The sequence below is a fragment of the Magnolia sinica genome, chromosome 9 (assembly GCF_029962835.1).
Source record: "Magnolia sinica isolate HGM2019 chromosome 9, MsV1, whole genome shotgun sequence".
NCBI lineage: Eukaryota > Viridiplantae > Streptophyta > Magnoliopsida > Magnoliales > Magnoliaceae > Magnolia > Magnolia sinica.
The window spans coordinates 39,702,949-39,729,233 of NC_080581.1; the positions used below are offsets into that span (position 1 = coordinate 39,702,949).

Consider the following 26,285-nt stretch of genomic DNA (forward strand, 5'->3'; position numbering starts at 1 on the left):
AATTCACCAAATTATGCTTGATTTGCATTCAATTCAGGCCCATTTGGTTGACTTTCAACAGGTCAACTTGAAAAACAACATTCTTACCAAAGAATGGTGTGATATACCATTGAATACATGTTCAAAACATTTTTTTTTTAAAAAGATACCTAACACACACCCCCCGCGCCCCCCGGGGATATATGCACTCATATCATATTGGTTTTGGACCAGTCAGAGACACTCATCAATACCAATACTCAAAACCATGCTAATTTGTGATCAGTGGCCAATCATTTATCGACCAGCAGTGGGATCACTTTGCGGTCTCCCATTAGATGATCAGAGCATGTCCAATCATTGGCTTTCTTTTTCTGTTTTAATACTTCTATTCCCAGTGTCTCCTTAAAAGGAAATCCAATCAACTATCTTTTGTTTGGCCTATCTTTGGACCAAGATGAGGATTGTTGGGGAGGCCTAGATGTTGTATCCTTAGATGAATTCTCATCGCCTTTTCTCGTATTGTTGTTCCTTTTGGGTTTTTCTTCTTTTTAGTATAGTTGAAGTTATAATTAAAAAGGAAAAAAAAAAAAAAAAGGAAGATGAAAAATAAAGAAAAAAGATGTTGTGGACAATTGCTTCTTTGTTTGTTGGAAAAATTCATATTCAGAAGCCTTATCCCAACTAATTGGGGTGGCTACATGCAGTGTTCGAATTATCTCCAATGTTATCGAAATATCTCCGATATTATCTTTATCTCTAGCTCAGCGATACCGATAACACTGGTAGCGATACCTATAACACTGGAAGTATCAGAAATTCCAGGTATTAGCAATGTATTGCGAAGTATCGCCAACATATCAATATGGCCAATGTAATTGCCAATATTTTCAACTATGTAAATTCTAGGTGTCGTTTGTATTGCCAATGCATTAATATCGCCAATGTATCACCAATATTTTCGACTGTAAATTCTAGGTAATGCTTGTATCATAAGTGTATCAATGATATTTCAATAATATCGCCAATGTATTGATATCATCAAAATTTTGTTTATTAGAAGAAATTATTTCAAATTTTTTTTTTTCATGGGCACATGGTTGTATGTAGCGTTCAATTTGTTGTTGATAATATTGATAATATCTTGATATTATCAATATCAGAACATGCGCGATATTGAGACCACAATCTTTCATTTTCTTTATAATTGTTGATGATTTCTTGGTGAAATATCATGTGTTGTTGATATTTTGCAATATCGATGGATGTTTGGATGGTTATATAGGCCGGCCGGATGGGATGGTTGGACTGATTTCTTACAACAACACATGCTTTTAAGGCCCCATTAAATAGAAATTTATTATGTATGCATTCTTTTTACAATTTATTTATTTCTAAATATGCAAACATGTACATTTTAACATCTCCTGAAGTTTCGCTGAAAATTCCACTGTTTTTCCCATGTTTCCCCGCATTTCCGGTTATTAGCGATATTATCGGCAATATCGATATTGTTTCTGTATCCCTGGCCAGTGAAACTTGTAGTGATATCGATACTTGGAACACTGCCTACATGAATCTTTCCACCATTCCACTCAATCAAGGGCCATAACTTCAGTTAGACCTTAGGTCAAGTCTTTTCCTTGTACCTTCACTAACGTCCTTTTGGGCCTCCCCTTGCCCTTTTTGCATTGTGGTCAAATGCGATCGCATATGCGCATATTGTGGATCAGATCAGACCAATATGCAATCACATATGCGAGTATGCGATCGCATACTGCATATGCAATTGCATATTTCCTAACAATCAATTTTTTTTTTTTTTCAATTTAGGGCTCTTTTGTCTATAAATAGGCACTCATATCCCTTCTATTTTCACTAATCTTTATTCCAAAGCTCTAAATCTCTCACTGTTTCTCTCTTACACCTCTTTCTCTCTTACTTCAATCTCTCTACAACTATTTTAAGCATGTTTATTTTTTATATTTTGTAAGTTGTGCTTGTTTTTTGTAAATTATATTTGTAAATTAAGTTGTAACTTGTGAGTAGTTTCAAGTTATCCATTTATCAATAGAATTTCTATATTTTATTCCAAGTGGACTTTGAGAGCTAGGGTCCCAAACGCTTTCATTTGGGAGTAGTTATCCATTAAATTAAGTTGTAAGTTATCCATTAAATTAGTTGTAACTTGTTAGTAGTTTTTGAAGCTGGTCTCCAACCACAGGCCTATCTTACACCAAGTGGATGTCGAGAGCATTTTGAGCTAAGATGGCTGGAGCTGGAAGGGTTTAAGGATCTGTTTAAAGAGTGGTGGCAATCCTTTCAGGTGACGGGTGAAGCAGGGTCAAGATTCCATAAGAAGCTTAAGCTTCTAAAACAGAAAATGAAGGACTGGAGAAAGGACGTCTTGTGAGCTCAGGAGCTTAAGAGAGCTAGCCTGCTGGAGGAGTTCTATGCCATTGATTTGGAAGAGGAAGGGAGAGCCTAGTGTGAGGAAGATCAAGCAAAGCAACCGGAGGTTCTAATGGAATACCAAGCTCTTAAGGGAAGAGGAAATCAAATGGAGACAAAGGTCAGGAGCCCTGTGGCTGAAAGAAGGCAACAAGAACGCGCAATTTTTCCGTAATATGGCGTTGGCAAGAGCTAGAAGAAACAGAGTTACCTCCCTTCTTGTTGATGGCAAAAGTATCCAGAAAAGGGGAAAGGTATGCGAAGCGATAGTGGGCTTTTATGAGAAGCTTCTGTCAAAGGAACAATGGTGTAGACCACCCTTAGATAACCTCCTGTTTGACTCTCTGGACGAACCTCAAGTCAAGGACCTGGAAAGAGTCAAAGACTGATATTGGAACTTGAAATCAAGGAGGTAGTGGACAGCTTGGAGGGGGATAAAGCTCTTGGTTCGAATGACTTTCCCCTAGCATTTTTTTCGAGTCTTCTAGAGTGTTGTTGGTGCGGCCGTCATTGCCTTCATATCCGAATTTTTCGAAGATGGTACCCTTCTGAGGGAGCTTGGGGTTACTTTCATAGCAATTATCCCCCAAAATTGAAGGAGCTGAAGGTTTAAATGATTTTTGGCCTATTAGCCTCATAGGCAGTCCGTATAAAATCTTGGCCAAGATTTTGGCTACGAGGCTGCGCCGGGTGTTGGGGTTCGTGGTTTCTAAATCTCAAGGGGCTTTCATTTCAGGAAGGTAAAATTTGGACAATGCTCTCATCACTCATGAATGCATCAATTCCAAATTCAAAGAAAAAAAGTTGGGAATTGTTTGCAAGTTAGATGTGGAGAAAGCTTCTGACCACGTTGAGTAGGAATTTCTGGACTATATGTTTGGCAGACTTGGATGTGGAGAAAAATGGAGAATTTGGATTCAAAGATGTATTAGTTTGTCTTCCTTCTCGTTCCTCATCAATGGGTCGCCTAGAGGATTTTTCAAGTCATCAAGAGGCCTTCACCAAGGAGATCTCCTATCCCCTTACCTTTTCCTGGTGATTGTTGAAGCTTTTAGCCGATTGCTGGTGAAGGGGCATGAGGCTAGTCTTATCAACGGTTTCAAGGTGGCTCCTTGGGTTTCGCATCTCCAATTTGTGGATGATACCATCATATTTTGTGATGCTGATCCTATCGCGGTGGATAACCTTCGCAAGATTGTGGCCTATTTTGAAGCGGTGTTAGGGCTTAAGATTAACATAAGCAAAAGCGAGATGTTGGGCATTCACATTCTGGACAACGAGCTTCATGTTCTGGTAACTGTATGTGGATGTAAGGTTAGTTATTTCCCGACCACATATCATGGCCTTCCTCTTTGCATTGGAAAGCCTATGAAGCACCCGTGGCACAAGGTGTTGGAGAGGGTGGACAAAAAGCTGTCTAAGTGGAAGGGTCTATCTCTCTCTTTAGGGGGTCGCTTAACTGTTATTAAAGCAACTCTCTCCAATTTGCCCTTATACTTCATGTCATTATTTAATTGCCCAAAGTCCGTGATGGCTAAGTTGGATCGCCTTTGTAGGGATTTTCTTTGAAAGGAACAGAAGATAGCTTCAAATTTCACCATGTAAAGTGGGAAGATGTGTGCAAGCCGATAGCTGAGGGGGGAGCAGGAATCCGAATTCTTCACATTATGAATCAGGCTTTGTTGGGTAAATGGTTTTGGCGATTTGGAACTGAGGAAGGGAGATTCTGGCATGAAATCATTGCGACCAAATACGGTCTAAAGGATGGAGGGTGGGAAACTAAGGACTCTTCTTGTTATAGATCTTCTCATAGTTGGAGATCCATTATGGCGATTAGAAGGGAATTTTGGGAGGGGGTCTCATTCTCCCTAGTTAATGGCCCTAAGATCAATTTTTGGAAAGATACGTGGCTTCGTAATACCCCCTGGAGATAGATTATCCTCGTTTGGCGAACCTTGCGACCTTTACTAATCTCAAAGTTGAGAACTATTTCACTCTATCGGGCTCGACGACCAATTGGATGCCACCCGGCAGAAGATTCCTTTAGGAGAATGAAATGGTGGAGCTCCAGTCCCTCCTAGTGCGCCTTCAGTTCGTGGTTCTTTCGGGAGACTGATTCTATGAGTTGGTTCATGCATCCTTTGGGGATGTTCACGATCAACTTCTTCTATATGTATCTCTCTTCTCCTGTGACCCCTCCTCCAGGGGCCTTCGCTTTTCACTTCTGGCACTTCGGGGCTCCCCCAAAGGTAGTGGTGGTTTTATGGCTGATTGGCAGGAACAAAGTGTTAACTATAGATATCCTCTAAAAGCGGGCTATGCCTATACCCAACATGTGTTGCCTATGTGAACATGATGCTGAATCCGTGGACCACCTCTTTCTTAGCTGTTCCTTTACAGCTAAAGCGTGGGCTCTGTTTTTGTCCATCTTTGGTGTTTCTTTAGTAATGCCTAAGTTCGGGTATAGGGCTTGCAAAAAGAGGAGGCCAATCTAGAATTTGATTCTTTCGGCTATCCGGTGGTCAATTTGGGGGGAGCGGAATAGGCTATGTTTTTAGGACTGCGGGCTCTATGGTCTATATAGTGCTGCATATTAAATCTCTTATTTTGGAATGGGCGGTGGCGCTGAATGTTGATATTGACCTTGTCAAGTCTATTTTTGGGTTGTAAATTGTTGGAATCCTTTTATCTTTGTTTTCTTTTCCCGCTTACCTTGCAACGGGCCTTTAATAAAAATCATTCATTATCCTTCAAAAAAAATTTCTATATTCGAAGTTTTTAATAATTAATTCTCTTAATGTAGCTTGTTGACTGTTTTGTTAAAATTTATGTAATAATATTAGTAATTAAATATATAATTTAATGAAACACTCAAACTACAATGAAATAAGTAAAATAACCCAATTCAATCATTGGTACTAATTAGGCAAGTTTTTCCTATTTTCTTAGATTTTTTTTTTTTCGATTTTTTTTCTTTTTCTTTTTTCAAAATTTTTATTTAAAAAACAGAAAACTATGTGATGGCATATGCGATTATGTGATTGCATATGCGAACATCATATGATGTTTGTATGCGATCGCATATGCTATTTGACAACATTACCTTTTAGAGCCTTCAACTTGCACCAACTCACTCCTAACTTCTGTCTCCATTGCCCATGACCAACCTAGCTAAATCTACTTTCCCTCATCGTGTCACCTATTGGTGCTACTTCTAAATTCCCTCAAATGCATTAATTTCTCATTCTATCCTTGTCTTGCCACTCATCTATCACAACATCCCCATTTCAGTTACATTCATCCTATGGACATGTTGTTCCTTGCCTACCCAACATTCTGCCCCATAAAGCATGTTAGGCTGTCTTATAGCCATTGTATAAAATTTCCCTTTTGGTTTGAATTGTACATGCAATTAGATAAAATTCCAAAGGTTCATCTCCATTTCTCCCACCCCGCTTGAATTCTATGGGCAACATCCTTCTCAATCTCTCCACATTTCTATTTGCCATAAATTCCTGATGTGTTTTTATTTTATTTATTTTCTTTTTTGAGCTCAACTTCATCTATTTAATACTGCTAATGCACCCTTGCAGAACAATATTATCGTGTGAGAGCTTTGCAATTGTTCTGATCCATATTTCTATTACAGATCTTTTCTCCTTATGGTCGTGTCGAAGATGTCTATCTCATGAGAGACCATCTAAAGCAAAGTCGTGGTATGCTGTGTACAGTCTCCTGTCTGTTCTGTTTTTAATATGCTGTATTCTCATGATGGCTTTTATCTTACTGTATCTGATATGCTTGTTTACATAATTTACATAGGATGTGGATTTGTTAAGTTTTCAAATAGGGAGATGGCAGAAGCTGCTATAGACGCTCTTAATGGAACCTTCAGGATGAGGGTAAGCTTGCTTTACTACTAGAATATGGTATTGCTTTTCTTCCAATTTTTTCAAAGGTTTTGCATTAATTTACTTTTTTTTTTTTCCTGCTATTTAGGGTTGTGATCAGCCGTTAATTGTTCGGTTTGCTGATCCAAAGCGACCTAGGGCTGGAGAATCAAGGTTTATGTTTGCTTGTTTGTTTTCTTTCATTTGTTTATTAATTTTATTTTTATATGGGGTTGTAGTATGCTCCTTATTGGTTAATAATATGTTTCAGGTTTGGCCCTGCATTTGGGGGTCCTGGTTTTGGCCCTCGATCGCAATCACCATTTGAAGTCAGGTCTGTTTCACATATCATTGTGACATTTAAGGCTTTTCCTCCCTGCCTCTTTTCTGTCTTTTTAAGTCTCTCTTTGGTACTACACCGCTGTGTTGATATTTCTCTTATTGCAGGCCAACATCCAATCTTGGTGATCTTATGGGAGGGCGTTTTCCTCCCAACCCTTGGCATCCAATTAGTCCACGGGATGTTGGACCTTCTTCCCAAGCTAGTACTCCCGCATCTGGTAGTCATTTGGCTGCTAGGGTTGGTACTGAGGCAATGCCTTCAACCACGGTAAGAATCATACAAGTTCATTGCGTAACACTGTTTTAGTCATAAGACTTGTGTATTCAGCTGTTATAGTTTGCTTGTTGATTTGAATGAGAACTTCTCTTTCTTCTTGTCAAAATCTTAGGTGGGTTCTTTTGGAGTCCTTGGTGGCCCTACAAATGGCTCTCTTCAGGGGCTTCCAGCTACACCATCCTCAACACAACAACAGGTAGCTAAAAAGACTATATGGTCTCAAGTGGAGGGTGTGCAAAGTTTCTCAACTCTTGATCTTGTCCAATTGGGGCCCATGGCTTGGTGTCCCAGAGTATTGATCTAGTGGGATCCTAAATCAAAAGGCAACACCTCTAGTGTCTTTTGTTGAAGGTTAAGCAAAGATTTATTAAAAGGGAGAGAAACTAAACATGCAACAATCTCAGTGAAAAGCAGAATAGAGAATAGAAAACCAAACAATACATGATCAGTAAAAGGAGAAAGAAGACTGAATGAAAACGAAAACACAGCAACAGAGGACCCGTAAGGGAGATGTTTTGGTCTCAATCAATAGGTTAACTCGGACAACACCCCCTTTGGCCATGTCAAGCTGAACTGCCTTTGAATTGGCTCCTCTTTCAACATGACGAAATTCCACTTGATGCACTGCAATCTTCCAAGGACAAGCCAGTGGAGATCCAGCCAATGGCATTACGAGAAACACCTTCTACAATGGCCGGAAATAGACTGAATTGGTCTAATATCTTAACAGCTTGAAGCAAACTAGAAGCCTCTGCCATATTGGAATCCCCAATGCCAATTGGACCAGAAAATTCAAACAGCTGCTCACCATTCTGATCCCAAACAACGCCTCTAATGCCAGCCACACCCGGATTCCCAAAAGAGCAGCCGTAAAAAAAAAAAAGTAATTTTTACTAATCCAGCAGGAGGTGGAATCCATCTGGAGTTAGATTTTGGACCTTTTTTTCTCTTAAAACGGAGCACCTCCCAATTTGAATGCAAAAGTGGCACTAGGATACATCTAAAACTATCATCCGCCCTTGACCATTGAAAGAAAAACCTGAAGATACGATTTGCAATTGAATTCAGGAACAATGATTTGACGCTGAATATTCTGGCATTTCTTTCATTCGATATCACCCAAAGAGTAACCTGGCAAACAGCGTTCCACAACATACCTCCTATTGGTCCCCAAGCCGAGTCTGTCCATCCGGCAACAAACTTAATCACAGAATCCGGAAAGACCCACACTATTCCTGATCTGCTAATCACTTCTAAGTTCTAACCATATCACCCAAAGAGTAACCTGGCAAACAGAGTTCCACAACATACGTCCTATTGGACCCCAAGGTGAGGCTGTCCATCCGGCAACAAACTTAATCATGGAATCCGGAAAGACCCACACTATTTCTGATCTGCGAATCACTTCTAACCATATCACCCAAGAGTAACCTGGCAAACAGAGTTCCACAACATACCTTCTATTGAACCCCAAGCTGAGGAGGCTGTCCATCTGGCAACTAAATCACAGGATCTGGAAAGACCCACATTATTCCTAATCTGCTAATCACTTCTAACCATACCTTCACAGCTATAGGTTGAGAAATAGATGGTTAATTGATTGTTCATCATTGCTGCACATAATGCCTGTTTGGAGTACTTGGACCAGGCCTCTGAAGATTGTCAACAGTCAGGATCTTACCAGAACCACAAGACAAGCAAAACCTTTTACCATAAGAGGAACCACAGCCTTCCAAATCTTCAACAAGGAAAAAGAAGACACTTTCTGGTTCTCATGGAGAGAAACAGGTGATTTGACAGAAAACCTACCGTCTAAACATGGGGTCCAAATTCTACAATCCACCCAAAACTGTGGAACATACAGTTTTTGCAGGGAGTTCAAAAGTTAAGTAGAATACTATTTCTTTGCCTTTAAGGTTTCTTCTTGAAGTAAGGCACCGAACAATGTTGTTGCTTGAGCTCTGGAAACATTAACTAACCAATGTCCCCCTTTGATTTGAAAGCAGATATAGTTCCTCAAAACATTCTGCAAAAGAAGATTTCCCACACCAAATATCTTCCCAAACTCTGAAAATTGAGCAGAACTCCTGAGCCGAAGGCACTATCCTCCAAATAAATGAACCTTAAGCACAATATCCCATCCATTTGCCCCCGTCCCATATTTGTGAATGAGCACACCCCTTGTCAGTGAAGAGTCACTGTTGCCGAGCTGCCACCACCACTTTTCTAGAAAAGCCAAATTCATGATTCTTACATCCCTGATTCCGAAGCCTCCATTATGTAGAGGCTGACAGATATCCTGTCATTTGGCCAAATGGAATTTATGAGCTTCATTACTATTGCCCCAAAGAAACTTTTTCTGAATCACCTCCAGTCTAGCAGCATCCGTGACTGGAAATCTGGAAAGCATGTAAACCAAGAGGCTGGAAAGGACTGTTTTAAGAACAGTAATTCTCCAGAGACAATATTTTCCCTTTCCAAGTCACTGATTTTTTCTCATACCTCTCATTAACAGAGTCCCAGCAGCCTGCACCTGCGCGGCCTTGAAGGATGGGGATGCCAAGATGCTTCACCGGAAACTGAGGCACCTTGCACCCTATAATTGCTGCAATCCCATCCACTACAATCTGTCAATATTGTTGCCAGAGATGGAACTTTTAACAGATTTACCCAGAGACCTGACTCCACATGAAAACACATAAGGATATCTTCGAACATCATTGCTTCACTGATTGGGCCATTTGCAAAGTGCATGGTTTCATTAGCATATTGAATATGAGATACGGTTAGAATGTCATAGTCCACTGACATGCCCTCCAATCAAATTATCACTGGCTGCCTTTGATAGGAACTTAGACAGGACTTCAACTATGGAAAAGAGCAGAGGAGATAAAGGATGTCCTTATCTAAGATCCCTCTCTCCTTTGAAAATACCTTTTGGAGAGCCATTAATTATGATTGAAAACCATGGATCTGTGATACGGGCTCTGATGCAATGCTGCCACTGGCTCCCAAAGTCCACAACGTCAATATTATGGAGGAAATCCCATTTTGCACTGTTATAGGCTTTTTTACCACCAATAATATGGAGCAAATCCCAGTTTGCACTGTTATAGGCTTTTTTTAAATCAACTTTGAACAGAAAACCCTTACTGGCCTTACTGGCTCTCTTAGTGTAATCATCCGTCAGTTCATTGGCTATAAATGGGCCATCCAATACTGATCTACCCGCGACAAAGACACTTGGAGGAGGAGAGAACTTTTCTAATAACATTCTGGAGCCTATTAGCCAACACTTTGAAGCCTATCAGTCAACGTTTTGAAGCCTATCAGCCAACACTTTGGAGCCTATTAGCCAACACTTTGGAGCCTATTAGTCAACACCTATGGTATCTCCCTGATTGGAATGTATGGCCATACTATATCTATGTTTTACCGTTGAATGTGGGCTGTTTCTGTATTTTCTTCTTAACCATATATTTGTAGGCCTCCCATTAGGAATAAAATTTATTCTATGAGGGAGATTTTTCTTTTTGTTTTGGAATCCCCCCTCCATGGTGGGGCCCATTAGATCATAGTCTGGATTGGCGATCCATGGGTCCACTAGCAAGATTTGAGGATGCTGTGCATACTGCATGTCCTGTGCTCAAGGATTTATAATGTCCAGCAACAAATTAGTTCTTATTTCTCCTCATGATTATTCGATCATATGGAATGTTGTAAAGCTGAAGTTCCATTTAAAAATGACTGATTTCACACTTGATAAACATTTTTTTTTTTTTTGTAGAGTTTCACTCCATCTACTGCATCAATTCAGTCCTTCAGCCAGCAAATGTCACCACTGCAGAAGCCATTGCAATCTCCCCAACACTTGCCACCCTCCATGCAATTGTATCATCAACAACCTTCAGCATCCTTCTCACAGACCCAAACCTCGTGGACATCAATGCAGCAGCTTGGCCAGCTGCAAATCCCACCAATTAGTCACCACTCCTTTGGTCAAGTACTCCCATCACAAAATCTATTTGGTCTGAGTGGAAAGTTGCCTGTTTCTCAGCCTCAGATTCTGCAGCCCGCTGCTTCCGCTGCTCTGCAAAATCCCTTGAATCTACAGCAGCAAGGAATTCCTGCCGCCACAAACCATCAACAGTTGCCTGCCTCTTCCATCCAGCAACTGATTCTGCCTATCCAACAATCACCATCCCAGCAGGTAGCAGTTCAACAGCAGACACACCCGTCAAGCATGCAATCCCCTCAACAAGCATTTTCTCAGCTGCAACAACAGTTGCATCTAATGCAACCATCTAGTCAAAGTCTCATCCAGCAGCAGAATACCCAGACTGGTAAACCACAGGTACCACAATTTTAGATCAATATCTTATGGGGCCTTTCTAAAGTAGTCATGTTTGTGCTTTGAATTCAAGTGCTTTAGTAGTGGAATTTTTGTTGCCAGTTTCATTTGTTTTAAACAATCTTTATATTCTTTTGTTCAGTCTCCATGGACTGGAATCATGCCACAGATGAGTGCCAGCAATCTGGCTACTGCTTCAGCTTCTGTTGCACCATCAACAATATCTGCTGCTCCAGTGATTCCTGTCGGTGCTCAGGTCGCTGTTCCTCTAACCTGTAATTGGACAGAGCATACCTCTCCTGAAGGATTTAAGTACTATTATAACAGTGTAACTACTGAAAGCAAGGTAAGAGTTGTGCCTTTTTCTTGGCATTTACCATCAAGTTTCAATAATAGCAATCATTGTCACTGATGGCCATAAAAATACATATGTAGTGGGAGAAGCCCGAAGAGCTTACGCTATTTGAACAGCAACAGCAACAGCAGAAACTTCAACAACAACAACATCAACAAAAATATACAGTTCCACAGCTTCAATCCCAGTCACAATCCCAGCCTCTTGCACAGATCCAGTCAACCCAACAAATTTCTCAAATGCAACAGCTACAGCCTCAAATTCAACTCAAGCAGCAGCAGCAAATGCAGCTCCAGCAACCTTCGTTATCTTCATCTGTCAGTACCTTATAACCTGTTTTTTATTATTATTTTACATGAAAAGTTAGTTTTGTTCACATCATAATTGCAATAAATTGGCATTGCAGTATCAGGCTTCTGGTGCAGTCAGTCATCAAAATATTAAGGTAAATTCCATAATGTATCTAACTAAATAAAAAATTTCAACGATGTTCCAATGTTATGATGAATTTGTACTGGAGATGCCTTTGTGGGATAATCATTAGAATTCTGTCAGAAATGTATGCATTTCTTTGGAGCGGTGGAGGATTAGCAGTGGACATTCACGTTGATGTGATTGTTTTAAGTTTTAACATCCCATGTTGGTAACTAGGTTGGAGATACTCCTGTCTTTTACATCCTTTGCTCAACTCGTTGTTACAATATACAGGTGAATATCAATAGGCAAATGGAGTTGAAATGGGTTGTCTTTTTTGGATCACGTGATCTGGCTATGCTTGTTTTCTTTGTGCTGGGTCTCTGAAAAATTTCATACTTCCATTTTGGCTGTGGTTAGGATCATATGCTATGCGCTGCCAGTTCTATGCTACAGCATTTTTATTATATTATAGTGTTGGATGCTATATTACACATATGTAATATGTTTGCTCATTCCTACAAGTTTTTGTCTAATTTATTCCTAAGGCTCTTATGAGGAATGCTCAGGGAGTGGTTTTTTTTTTTTTTTTTTAAGAGAGAGAAGTCCATGACTTCACAAAAGTAAGTTTAGACTGCATGCTAATTTTGCCAAGCTATGATCGTAAGAAGGGCCAATTACCTATGCAACTATGCAGCATTGTTGATCCCCCACCATCATCTTAGCCTTATCCCAACCGTTCCACACTTTTCTCTTACTGTATCTGATTGAGCTGGCTTCTTCATTGATTGTATTATTAGGTGCATGACTTGGTTTTACAATTCTGCAACCAAAAAATCTGCAGTGATTGCTTGTTCTTCTACTTGACCATAAATTTTTTTTGCAACCAAATAATCATGATATAGAAACTAGTTGCATCCAGTGTTAGAATTATCTCTGATATTATCTTTTTCTCTAGCTCAGCAATACTGATAACACTTGTAGCGATACCGATAACGCTGGTAGTATAAGAATTTTCAGGTATTAGTGATTTATCTCTAAGTATCGCCAACGTATCAATATTTCTAATGTAATCGTCAATATTGTCAAATATGTAAATTCTAGGTGTCTCTTGTATTGTCAATGCATCAATATCGCCAATGTATCACCCATATTTTCGACTATGTAAATTCTAGGTAATGCTTGTATCATAAGTGTATCAACGATGTTTCAATAATATCGCCAATGTATTGATATCATTAGCAATTTGTTTATTAAAAAATTTATTTCAATTTTTTTTTTTTTTTTCATGGGCACATGGTTGTATGTAGTGTTCAATTTATCATTGATAATATTAATAAGATCTCGATATTATCGATATCACAACGTGCGATATTGAGACCACAATATTTTGTTTCCTTTCCAATTGTTGATGATTTCTTGGTGAAATATCATGTGTTGTTGATATTTTGCAATATCGATGAATGTTTGGATGGAAGGTTGGATGGTTAAATAGGTTGGATGGGATGGTTGGATTGGTTTCTTACAACAAGATATGCTTTTAAAGCCCCATTAAATGGAAACTTGTTATGTATGCATTCTTTTTGCATTTTTTTATTTCTAAATATGCAAATATGTACATTTTAACATCTCCTGAAGTTTCACTGAAAATTCCACCATTTTCCCCATGTTACCCCGCATTTCCAGTTATCAGCGATATTATCGGCAATATCAATATTGTTTCTGTATCTCTGGCCAGCGAAACTTGTAGCAATACCGATACTTCAAACACTGGTTGCATCAGATCAATACCTAAACTGGTCATTCGAACTGGTCAGTTTGCTTCGATTCACCTAACCAATTAGATCTATACCCTCTTTCAATCCTAAATAACACATCTCACGGTTTGGAACTTTGGATCCAATATTTGAAACAGATTCTCTGTTGCAAGATAATCCTTCCTAGCTGTTTAACAACTCAGAAAACAGATTTTTTGTCCTTGAATTAATTAATTTTACTTCACATTGTCCTCTGATAACCAAAACAATGTATCTTTTGGGAAATAACTTCTGTCATTTTTGCCTTGCATTGTTTACATATGATACTCCGAGGAATTGAGAGAAAGCTGCATATTCTTTGTATTAATATTTCAATACGTTAATGAAAAATACACTAAGGTTGATAGTTTCTTTAATAAATGTTTGATTTTGATCATGATTGTGGGATTTTGCAAGGCCTAAATCAAGGACCCATTGTCCCATTTCATCATCATATCAGCAGTGGTTATGAGTAGAACAATGTAGTTGGGTTCAATCAAGGCCTTCATGGTTGAAGGCTGGGGACTTGATATTTCTACATTCCTATTCGTGCTTGGGATGATGCTGCCACTGAAAAGATGGGCTCCTGTGTAAGGGGGTTTTGGTGGTGGATCCGAAAGTTGTTGCAGGGAGCTTGAAATTGTTTGGGTTTGGATTCCGACTAGGGAAGATGTTTGAGTGAAGGTGTCAATTGAGCTACAGGCCAGAGGAATGTACCAGTTGATCGTGAGAAGAATTACCGTTCATGATAATCATAGGTTGACTTATCTTGATGTTGGTAAATGCAAAGATGGTTACCAGATTCTGACTGGAAGCGAAGAGGATCACACAGAGGAGACAGTGTAACACTGACTTGGAAGTGTGGAAGACACGTGGTGAAACTGTGGGGAAGGCTTATAGTTGATAGCTAAAAGCCAGACTACTTCAATTCCAACCCGAGAGTAGTTTAGGAAATGTGCATTTTATCAAATTCTAGATTTCAGAACTTGGAGGAATTCCTAACCCGATCCTGACTGGAAGCGAAGAGGATCACACAGAGGAGACAAAAGTAACACTGACTTGGAAGTGTGGAAGACACATGGTGACACTGTTGAAGGCTTACACATGATAGCTTAAAACCAGACTACTTCAATTCCAACCCAAGAGTAGTTTAGGAAATGTGCATTTTATCAAATTCTAGATTAGGTTCAGAACTTGGAGGAATTCCTTGCGGATGATGAACAAGTTCTTTCTTTGATCTTCCAAAGAACCTCTTCTCCTTCTTATAGGTCACATAGAGAATGGATTTGGCATTTGGATATTATCTGTATCAATAACCTGGCCAATCATTCATGATTGGAAATGAGATCATGTATTCAACAGTATAACATGACTTGTATGTCCATGTCAACCAATATCAACATGAATATCTTTATAGATAGATCCATCAGAACAATTTGTGAATGGAGTTAGAAAAAGTTTTGGAAATGTGCATATGATCAAATTCTAGATCCCAATACCTAGAAATCACCTTTAAATTCTCCAACTGTATCCAATCTACTTGCAAGAACAATATAATAACGTTGGGTGGAAGGATTTTATACAAACAAGACTAGAAGAAGAAGAAAGAAGGATAGATCGCTTATGCACAAACAAGTTTGGAGCTTGGATTTAGGGTTTTCACCCTCTCCAAAGACGCACCAAAAAAAAAAAAAAAAAAAAAAAAGAAGAAGAAGAAAAAGCATGAGTGTGTGTATGTATGTATATATACATGTAGTTGTACGTATGTATGCTTGTGTATATACATGTAGTTGTATGTATGCATGCTTGTGTATATACATGTGGTATGCAAGAATTAATGAATGAATGCATTTATGTATGTACATACAGAAGGAGGGAGAGAGGGAACAAAGCTACCACCAAACATGAGAGCTTGCGTTCTATCCCAATTTATAATTGCTTGCTAAAAAAAGGTTTAAATGAATTTAACACTGTTGAAGTTTGTTCTTACATAGTAGACAAGTATAAATCAGCCCCAACTGCTTAACCTCCTCGGATTGCTTAATGATTAGCCTTGATGTCTAGTCCATTCCATCGAGTGGCTCGAGACGTCATATGAATGTCTTTCATGCCTTTTAAATGTGTAGAAAGTTTTTTCCCAAAATATCATAGGTCCTGAATGTAGGACTAGACTTTTTAAGAAAATGCATCTGACACATCCATTGACACTACATAATACCAAATCATATTTTACTACTAATTACTAATGGAAAAGAAATCAAGTAATGGTGCGTTACCTTAATTTCATTCCCAATCAGATACCATGCCACTCTGTGAGCAATGTTTTAATTATCGACGATATTAGCCGATATATCTTGTATCCCACCTTTGTGATACGAAATGCACATGTAGTGCCGACATATCCCACATGTTTGATCTAGTGAACATTTTCAATTTTTGATCCTTTTTTGTTGAAATTATGTTAAATTAGTGTCAAAGGGTTATTAATCCACTATTTCTTCATGTTTTGCATGAAAAATCATGGAGTTAGAGTTTTGATTTCAATATCCATTGGTTCTTCACTTTCTCCATGTTTTTTTTTTCCCCGAAATTTCCCTTCAAGCAACTGTTAATTGCAGACTAATTTTGAAGTATTTAGGAATATTTGATGAAATGATCATCACATGTATTCTAATTTCGAAATTTGAGTGTAGCTGGTCCGATTTGGAAATGTTCATCACATATATTCTAATTTCCAATTTCTCCCAAATTCCTCTTAGTGTTACACTCTAAACATGAAATCAAGCATGTATGAGGGTTGATCTACTGATTTGTTAAGTCCTTGTCAAATTTTGAAAAATAATTTTATTTTAATTAAATATTAATAAAAAAGTTTATTAAAAAAATATATTTTTTAATTTCCCTTCAACCAGTTGCCAATTGAAACTAATTTCGAAGTATTTAGGAGTGTTTGATGTAATGATCATCACATACACTCTAAATGTTATGCATTCAATTTGAATATTGCATTAGTTTAGTCAGACAACGCATAACATAGGACCTTATACAAGGGAAACCCATTATGTGCACTTCTTTTTTGAGATGTTATGATTTAAATGTTTGTATTAAGGTCTTTTTTAGCAATCCCTAAAGTTTCATTTAAAAATTCAACCATATCCCCTATGTTTCCCAAAAAGTGCGGTAAATTACCCGATACAAACGATATATATCCTATGCGATAACCGATTCGTATCTGTATCCCAAGGATGCAATAATTAACGTGATACCGATATTTTGAACACTGTCTATGAGGTTGACAACAATGTTTTAAGTATTGATGATATCGGCCGATATATCCATGATATATCTTGTATCCCATCTGTGTAATACAAAATGTACAAAGTAGTGAGATATATCCCACATGTTCAATCTGGTGAGCATTTTCGATTTTCAATCCTTTTTTTTTTTTTTTCTATAAATCATTTTAAATCAGTGTCAAATTGTTACAAATACATGATTTTTCATGTTTTGCATGAAAAATCATAGATTGAGAGCTTCGATTTCGAGAACCTGAAAAATAAGAGATTGAGAGCTTCAATTTTGAGATTTGAAGGAGATGGGTCGAGTTGTGGAAAATTGAAAAAAAAAATAAAAATTCTAATTTCTCGCAAATCAGTTGCGATCTTTGTATCCAAACATAAAATCAAACATGTATGTAACTTGATCTAGTGATTCTTCTTTTGCTTTTGAATGTATTGCTTGTGTTTCCATGCATCTTCTTACAATTATAAATTGTATGAATATACTTTGAATATACTTACATCAATTCATTTAGACAGCGCATAGATTAGGACCCCATACAAAGAAAACCTATTATGTGCACTTGTTTTTTGTAATGTTTTGATTTATAAGGGCCTATTTGGCCAGCTGCATTAGGTGCTATTAAGGTGGATGAAATTGTAGAAGTTACAATAAATGCATGTGTAAGGTATTGTCCCTGGATTGGGTGTATCCCATGTTTTCTAATACTATGTTTGGAATGTATACATTAAAAAGTAAATCCCAGGATTTACTATCAAATTGCATTTGGATTGAACCTGGATGAAGCAAGAATTCATCATCCATGGGATTAGTAATCCCATCTCACACTTTCCAACACGAGACTCATTTTCCAAAGTCTACAAAGTTAATTTTAATCCCATCTCACACTCCTTCCAAACATGGCAATCCGAATTTCAAAGTGGGATTAGTAATGCAATCCCATTTAATACAATTTAATACCACTGTCCAAACAGGCCCTAAGTTTGTATTGATGTCTTTTTTAACAATAAATGAAGTTTCATTGAAAAATTCGATCAATTTCCCAATGTTTTCCCATGTTTCCAACAACAACGATACATTACGTGATACAACCGATATATTGCATGTGATAGCCGATACATATCCGTATCCCAAGGGTGCGATACGTAACATGATATCGATATTTTGAACACTAGTTGAAAAAAGCCTCACAACATTTATCTGTTATCTACCATCATCTTTGACACGTAATTCCTGTTACTGTAGTTGTTGATCACCAACTTGCATGCTATCTCGTTCACTATGCAAGTTCTCATGAAGGCATTGGTGCTTGTCCAATCTTCTACCCCTATAATCTTCTCTTCGTTGCTACCTCATCTAGATTTCCTTCATTTCATCCATCATCTATCTCAATCTCTGTCAGCTGAACTTATCCTTGAATTTCCTTTTAGAACACAAAAGAACAATTCCCAAGTTTGAAACACTTTTACTGATCCATATAACACCAGAAGGTGGGATCCACTTTCTTTTCCGTCATTCACCTTTGTTTAGGGTTTGGTGTGTCCAGATTCAAAAGAGAGTATATCAATCCCTCCCACAAACTTGTGAGAAGATTTTGAGGTACCCAAATCCTTATTTCTTATATGATCTTCAACATTCAATTGAAGTTGGTAGGCCCATCTCCTTCAAATCTCAAAATCGAAGCTCCCCATCTTTGATTTTTCTTGTTCTCGAAATTGAAGCTCCCAATCTATGATTTTTCATGCAAAACATGAAAAATCATGGATTTGTAACAATTTGACATTGATTTAACATGATTTAGAGAAAAAAAATGATTGAAAATCGAAAATGCTCACCGGATCGAACATGTGGGATATATCCCACTACTTGTGCGTTTTGTATTGCACAAGTGGGATAGAAGATATATTGTGGGATGTATCGGCCGATATTGTCGATACTTAAAACACTGAGTGTGACCACTATCTACGTCCAGTAGGGAGAGAATCATCTTATAGAAGGAGCTAACTAAAAACCAACCAAAACTATGGACTTTCCAAACCATTTCTTCCCTATCGTCAGAAGGAAGGACGAAGCGAAGCCAATCTAATAAAGATAAGAACTCTACCTTTGGATCCGTCAAATCCCCACTACAAGGAGGGGTCTAACCCATCGAGGAGCCCGTTACTGAAAAGCGGATATTCCAAATTTTTTTAAAAAAAATGATAAATACTCGAAAAAATATTGGAAAAAAAAAACCCTAGAAAAACCAACAACTTTATAAAGCTAAAATTTTCATTTACAGAGAGAGAAGAAAAGAAATTTCAGACACCACATTATAGAAACCAAAAACACCAAAAAAGAAAATTCAGAAGATAACTGAATCTCAAAAGGGAAAAATGCCTGAATTGGTTTTTTTTTTTTTTTCTTCCTTTTTCATATACCTAAGATGAGAAAAAACAACAATTTAGGGAGCAACCAAATGTGTCTTCATTTCAAGATCCAAGAAACAAAAAACAAGCCGATCTTCGTTGGTTGGCTCTAGTGGGTTCTTTATTGGCTTAAACTCGACTTCGAATTCGATCATGTAACCATGGCTTCCACCAGCCATAACGACAACACCGTCGACCAGTCCTCCGCCTTTGGCTCTACCAGCAGTTCCTCCTCTGATTTTGACCCTCTTCGGGACTTAAAATTCCTTCTTATCCTAAACAAGCAACAAAAATTCAATCAAAGCCCTAACTCTAATGGGCCAGGCAGAGTTGATGAGCTTTCAGACATCTAAGTCCAAGCCCGACCCTATTAAGAAACAGGCTTGATTTTTAAGAATGAGCCTGGCCCGAGGTGGGCTAGGTCCAGAAGGTCTACAGGCCAACCGAGCCCATTGATAGCCCTAATAAAAAGGCTAGAGAAATATGATAGGGACATCCTTGGAGGTCACAACAAAGATATTGTATCATCATATAAATTTGTGGAAGTGAAAAAAAGAAAGAAAAGAAAAGGAAACAAGAAATGTGGGAGTAGGTATCGAGTAGATTAAACAAAGAAATTGGATCTAGTTTGAGTAAATGGGAGTAGGCATTGGTTTGAATAAAACCCAAGCTCAGTGAGTTGCCTTCCCTTGGGCTCTAAAACCTCAATTTCAGTGGTTTCTCCTTGGGTGATTGGAGTCCCAATTTTGTTTGTAAAAGGCTACATAAATATCGTAGGAACTTCCTTGGGAAAGCTCACGACAAAGATCTAGTATCATCATATGGAGTTGTGTTATTATCATTATCATCATCCAAGCCTTATCTCAATTAAATGGGGTTGGTTACGTGAATCCTGTTATGCCATTCCACTCGATCAAGGGCAAGACCTTCAGTTAGAACATAGGTCATCAAGTTTTTCTTACTACCTCCATCCACGCCGTTTTGGGCCTTCTCCTTGCCGGTCTTGAGCCTTAAACTTGTACCAACTCAATCTTTTTGATTCACAATTCTTGGTCTATATAGAGTTGTTTGAAGTGAGGAAAAAAAGAATTTAAAAAAAGAAAAAAAAAAGAAACGTGGTAATAGGCATTGGGCAAATTATATGCTCGTTCTATTGCTTTGACTCATAATTCAAAAAAAAAGTGGATCCAGTTTGAACTATTGATTTATGTAATTTGAAGTAACCAATTAGGTTTACGATGAGCAGCATGAAAAAGCCTAGGCTTACTTACAGATAGTGGAAATGGAAGTAGATGAGTTTCGACTTTCGAGTGAATGGATACTCTGAGATAGAACGAGAAAAACAAAAATACAGTAATTGGGATCTAATATTCAAAGGGTGTGAAGGTTAGAGGAGGAACCAAAAGCTTAATGGAGTTGAGTGTTTCAAAACAAATAGGGAACTAAGGATGATCTTTGAGAGGTTGATTAAGATGATGGGTTGGGTGTGTGGGGGAAAAAAAAAACCCTGTAAAATGGAGGAACATCCAAAAAGTGTTTGGGAAGTGTATTTCTAAAGGGAATGGGGTATAGGGTGGCAGTGTGAGACAATTCTTCTTTAGGGGCTGACTTTGTGCATGGGGTGGTCGCAATACAGAATTTGGCAGTTGGCCCGTAGGGTTTTTTTTTTTTTTTTGTTTGTGTGTGTGTGTGGCTACTCGTGCATGTGATACACACACATGACAATAATCGATTGGTAATAAATAGTTATGAGTGTTATGTGGATTCATTGAAGGTGTGGTTTGGTGGGTATGAAATATGCAAAATAACACCCCCCCCCCCCCCCCTTCTCGTGCAGAAGATGAAGATTTCATTAAAGCATAATAAACATCAAAACAGTAAACAGCGGTGGAATGTGACCTTACCATCACTCTACAAGACATGCTAAAGTCTTAAAAACAGAAAATTAGATCAAAATGCCTGGGATCATTCTTTGGGTGAATCCCATTCACCTCTTAATGATGCAACCAAGGATCCTGAGAATTTGGGGAGATTGATGACCCATCCCAACACCATGGATGCGCTGGAAAAGGAGAGCAGCATCTTAGACAACTTTATCCAGTAAAAACCTCTCATTTTCTCTTTCCAAATTCCCCATATGATTTCAAAGGGGATCAGTGCCATATATTCTTTTACCATGTTTGTACAATGGGCTTGAGTTCCATCTAAGAATCACCTTGAAAAGGGATCCATCCATCGCTCAACTGACTCTGAATTGCGTAAATAAGTGATCCCAGATATTTCTGGCTGCCTGGCAAATAGTTGATCCAATGATTCCTCGCTATGCCTACACATATATGTATTGGCTGTTGCTATATACCTCGTCTTTAGATTGTCCATGGTAAGAATTTTATTGGAGGCGGCTATCCACACAAAAGCTTGGATTGTTGGAGTGGGGGGGTGATTATGGTGTCCTGAAGTACACAGTTCAGCAAATATAGACTTGTAAGAGAATCAGCCATTTGTCTCCCACTTCTAATATTTGGTATCCTCACTCAAAGTATCGGTATTGACCTCATGAAGGATACTCATCAAAGATGCGAAGTCTCCAATTTCCTCATTTAGGTTTCTTTGGAAGGAGATATTCCACACCATGGAGTCCCCCAAGAGGCAAGAACTCATACTTTCACCTCTCTGTCCATCTCCAGGGAGAATAAGGATAGGAAGGCATTTGTCAATTGCGAATTCTCTGTCGGTCCTTCCAATATATAATTCTAGAGCCTCCATCCGCCAAAAATCTACAGCCTTCCTCTATCAAGCTGCCCACTTTCTATGGGATCCGATTACCGGTTTGATCAGATCTCCTACCAATGTGACTCATCGCTTTCCACACCGGTGATCTATGTATTTACCATTTGCTACCGAATCGCCATATTCCTATAGATAACCTCTCTCCACAATGCTTGTCTCTTCTCCAAACCCCTGTCATTTTGCTGTGAGAGTCCAATTCTTTCCCTTAGTTCTTCCTAGCTCAAGACCTCCTTTCTCAAAATTTGCACCTCTACATAGTTCACAAGGTGGAGCTCATGCCCTTCTTCACAGCCTTCCCAAAGTCTTTTTGAATCTTCTCCATGCAGTCATCCATATACATGATAATAACAATCATTATTGGCTTCCAGGGCCCACAACACCAAGAGATATGTAGGTCACCTTGTGGTACATGATTGTATCTTTAAGGATACCTAAATTACATTGATATAGTTGGCAATGGCACTTGTATTTACTGTAATGATGATTCATGTTTCAGTCTTTCTTGCAAGTTGTAGGAAGAGCTTTTAAAATTGTGTAGCTTATTATGCCTGTGCACTGCTTTAGCCAGTGGTAAAATTGCATCGAAATATTTTAATTTCTTGAAGACAACAATTTGTCACGTGCATAACTTGCTGGCACTTGGGGCTTACTCAATATTACTATATAGAGAAGTTTTAGGTACCTCAGTTTTATTAAATACTCACAGGAAGAAACAATACTTGTAGCCAATTATATTTTCTGTATCATATATGATCCATGAAAGGAATCATTATTTTTTGCAGAACTTGGTAGTGATGTGACACCTGAGACATTGAAAATCTTGATTTTGTTAGGACTTGGGAGTGCATATAACACCACATTTTAAGGAATTTCAGTTGTTTTCCATCTGAGAGTATGTTTTGGATTAGCCCATAGAGGAAGCTTCTATGTGATTAATGGACAGTGTTTTTGCTAACCTGTGGGTGTTCTATTGTTCTACAGGACCTTGGTTATGCACAATTACAGGCATCCAACAGTTCAGTCACTGAAACTGCTCGCTTTCAACAGGTATCCAATGTAAAGTATTCATATTTTCATCTGAATTCAAGCTTTAGCTGTAGTGTCCTGATATCAGCCATTTGTTTTGCTCACGGTTGCAGGGACTACAGGCTGCACAAGAGTGGATGTGGAAAAGCAAGCCTGCAGGTTTGTTCCCATTCTTTTGTTGGCTATAATTCCATCTCCCATCCAGGCTGAGCCTCAAGCACATGTTGTTAATACCTAAGGTTCATAATGTCTAGGCCGCTGGTTCAATCCTACATGCCCTCTCCAAAGCAAAATAAATTTATATTTTCAAAATTTTCCAAGAGTAAAATGTCTTTTTCTGTTCGTAAGTTAATAATAGATGCTCTCTCAAGTTACCATTTTATGAGTGTTTGCATGGAAGCGGTGTTCAGTAAACGTGTTGGTTCCCTGCTGTTCTTCGCAGCTAACAACTTGAGCATGTCCTTTTCTACTTTTAGTCTGATGGTGACACATGTATGCGCACCAGTTCCAACTTGGGTCCATGTGTTTATTATCTGGTACGAGTGAAATCTATGTTTTTGTGTGACCGGTGGGGGTATTAGTTGGGTTGGGAGGTTAGTACTGGTTGGATCGTTTTGGTATGCTAATTCATCAATGCGAGTCTTCGCTGTTGCCAATTCAAGACACTGGTATGAGTAGGTTGATGTCTGTTGGGCAACCATGTATAGAGCTTTTGTGAATTTACCTTTTAAAGCCAACCCCAAATTGCTGTGAGAAAGGATGATCTTTTGGCTTTAAATGGTAGATTATTGAAAAAAATTTAAACAGCATGCTAGCATGTTTTCAGAGTGGGGTATGCATATTCGGAAATTCTCCCTCGAACACTGCTTACATGCAAGTAGTCATTGCCCACACCATCACCAAATTGCCGTGAGAAAGGCTGATCTTTTGGCTTTTAATGGTAGATTAGTGAAGTGAAAAAAATTTGAACAGCATGCTGGCCTGTTTTCAGAGCGGGGTGTGCATATTTGGAAAATCTCTCCCTTGAACACCGCTTACATGTAAGTAGTCATGCCCACACCATCACCGTTTCTCTCCCTCCCTCTGCCAACTGACCGAAACAACGAGAAATTGCCCCTTCTAAACCCTTTCCCTCCCTCCCTCTGCCAAACGACTGAAACCACAAGAAATTGCCCCTTCTGCTTGTTTTGTCTGGCAATTGCCCCTTCTAAACCCTCTTTTGCTTGCTTTGACCTTTGAGGTGTGTGTGGATTGGTTGGGTTGAGGGTGAGTACTAGGTGGGACTGTCTTGGCATGCCAATGTTGTCAATGTGAGCCTCTGCGATTGGCTGTTCTAGAGCACATGTAAAAGAAGTAGGTTGATCTCCAGATGGGCAGCCATTTGTAATATTTGTGCAAATTTATCATTTAAAAAGACAGCCCTAAAAGTTGCTTGGTAGAAATGCCCCTCTTTGGCTTTTAAATTGTAGATTAGCTAGAGCTTTGAGAATTACTGCCCACCAGACATCTACCTTCTTCTTCTCTTCCTGTGCTCTAGAACCAGCCATGGAAAAGTCTCATGTTGGCGGTACTGATATTCCATGACCCACGGTCCAACTATGACATGGACGCTTCAAAGGGCAAGCAAATGATTGTGTAGGGGAAATTGTCAGACAAACTATACCAAGCACGAAGGGGCAGAAATCTACCACCAGTGCATCCCTGAATAATGGGCAGAGCTGAAGACCAGAGCAAACTAAACAAACACTCGCTCCTATCAATGTAATAATACCTCTTGTTTGGAACATGATTCCTATAACGCTGACTTGAAACTAGGTGAATCAATGAGATTTCGAGTGGGTCGCAAATCAACTGGTCTCTTCTAAGTTGGCTTGCTAGCTTGGTTGCTTAACTTGTAATGTTATTTTTTCTCTGTTATTTTTTTTTTTTAATTTTTTAATTTTTAATTTTTAATTTTTAAAAAGAGAATCGATTTCGGACTCATGATCTTAGCCAAGGAAGAAAATGTCCATAAGCAGCGCATCATGGGCTGCATGAGCTATATCTAAATGCAATCATTTTCAATTTTTATTACGACCGTTGATATTTTTAATATGTCAGTTTCTTCGAGTCAGGTTTTTTTTTTAAATAAAGTAAAAATTAAATTTTTTTATAAAAAACCATCTGTATCTTGGTTTTTTGTTTCCTTGAAGAATACTTGCTGAAAACTTGTGCATCTCCAGGTGCTTGACGCGGAATGGCATTGGTGGTGGCACGTTGCCAGAAAATGTACGGCACAGAACATCCATGATTGGGGCAATCTGACCCCATTGCTCTACTGAATGTTAAGAGGAAATGTAACATGAATGCTCTTTGATTTTCTCTCATGAAGAGAGGTTTTACTATAACATCTTACCCTGGAGACCTGTTTGGAATCATGGGAAAAAAGAAAAGAAAAAAAAAAAATGAAAAAGAAAGAGAATTGGAGTGTTTCCCATGAAACTGGGAAAGAAAAGTTTGTTTCTCCTTTTTGTTTCCCTATTTTCAGGTCTGGTATATTGCAAAGATTAATTTGCGTGGAAATTGTACTTTTTTTGTTTTTTTCAAAATTGTTGAGAGGTGTGCCCCCATTGGTACATGTTTCACTTGGGAGTGCTTCAAGATGGAAGGTGCGTTGATATCACATTGGCGCATGAAGACGTGCCACATATGGCATATGAGGCGCACTGGCACTAAGGCATGGGCTGCATTGACACGTGTAACGTGGGGTGCTTGAAGATGGACAAGATCATTTGGCACATTAGAATGTGGTGAACAAGCGAAGATGTGGACTATTGCACATATGGGGTGCAAGTCAAGGAGATGGAAAGGAAATAGGCTTGTGGGAAAGGTAATGAGGCTGATTCAAAGCTCAAGTTGCCCACGCC

At 38.6% G+C, this 26,285-nt stretch overlaps 1 protein-coding gene across 3 annotated transcripts in view; it reads left to right on the top strand.

The window, feature by feature from the left end:
* The window catches only part of LOC131255385 (flowering time control protein FCA), a 61,760-nt gene extending 35,811 nt beyond the window's left edge, over nt 1-25,949 (top strand). For 2 of the 3 annotated variants that reach the window (XM_058256080.1, XM_058256081.1), the window contains exons 7-19: nt 6,080-6,146; nt 6,253-6,332; nt 6,430-6,494; nt 6,592-6,654; nt 6,768-6,930; nt 7,052-7,135; nt 10,727-11,293; nt 11,433-11,636; nt 11,726-11,962; nt 12,052-12,090; nt 23,335-23,400; nt 23,493-23,538; nt 25,602-25,949. In XM_058256080.1, coding sequence (XP_058112063.1) covers nt 6,080-6,146; nt 6,253-6,332; nt 6,430-6,494; nt 6,592-6,654; nt 6,768-6,930; nt 7,052-7,135; nt 10,727-11,293; nt 11,433-11,636; nt 11,726-11,962; nt 12,052-12,090; nt 23,335-23,400; nt 23,493-23,538; nt 25,602-25,609 — 1,689 coding nt within the window. In that variant the 3' untranslated portion in view covers nt 25,610-25,949. The remainder of the gene's footprint in view (nt 1-6,079; nt 6,147-6,252; nt 6,333-6,429; nt 6,495-6,591; nt 6,655-6,767; nt 6,931-7,051; nt 7,136-10,726; nt 11,294-11,432; nt 11,637-11,725; nt 11,963-12,051; nt 12,091-23,334; nt 23,401-23,492; nt 23,539-25,601) is intronic. The other variant, XM_058256083.1, reaches the window with a different exon arrangement.
* The last annotated feature ends 336 nt before the right edge of the window (nt 25,950-26,285 follow it).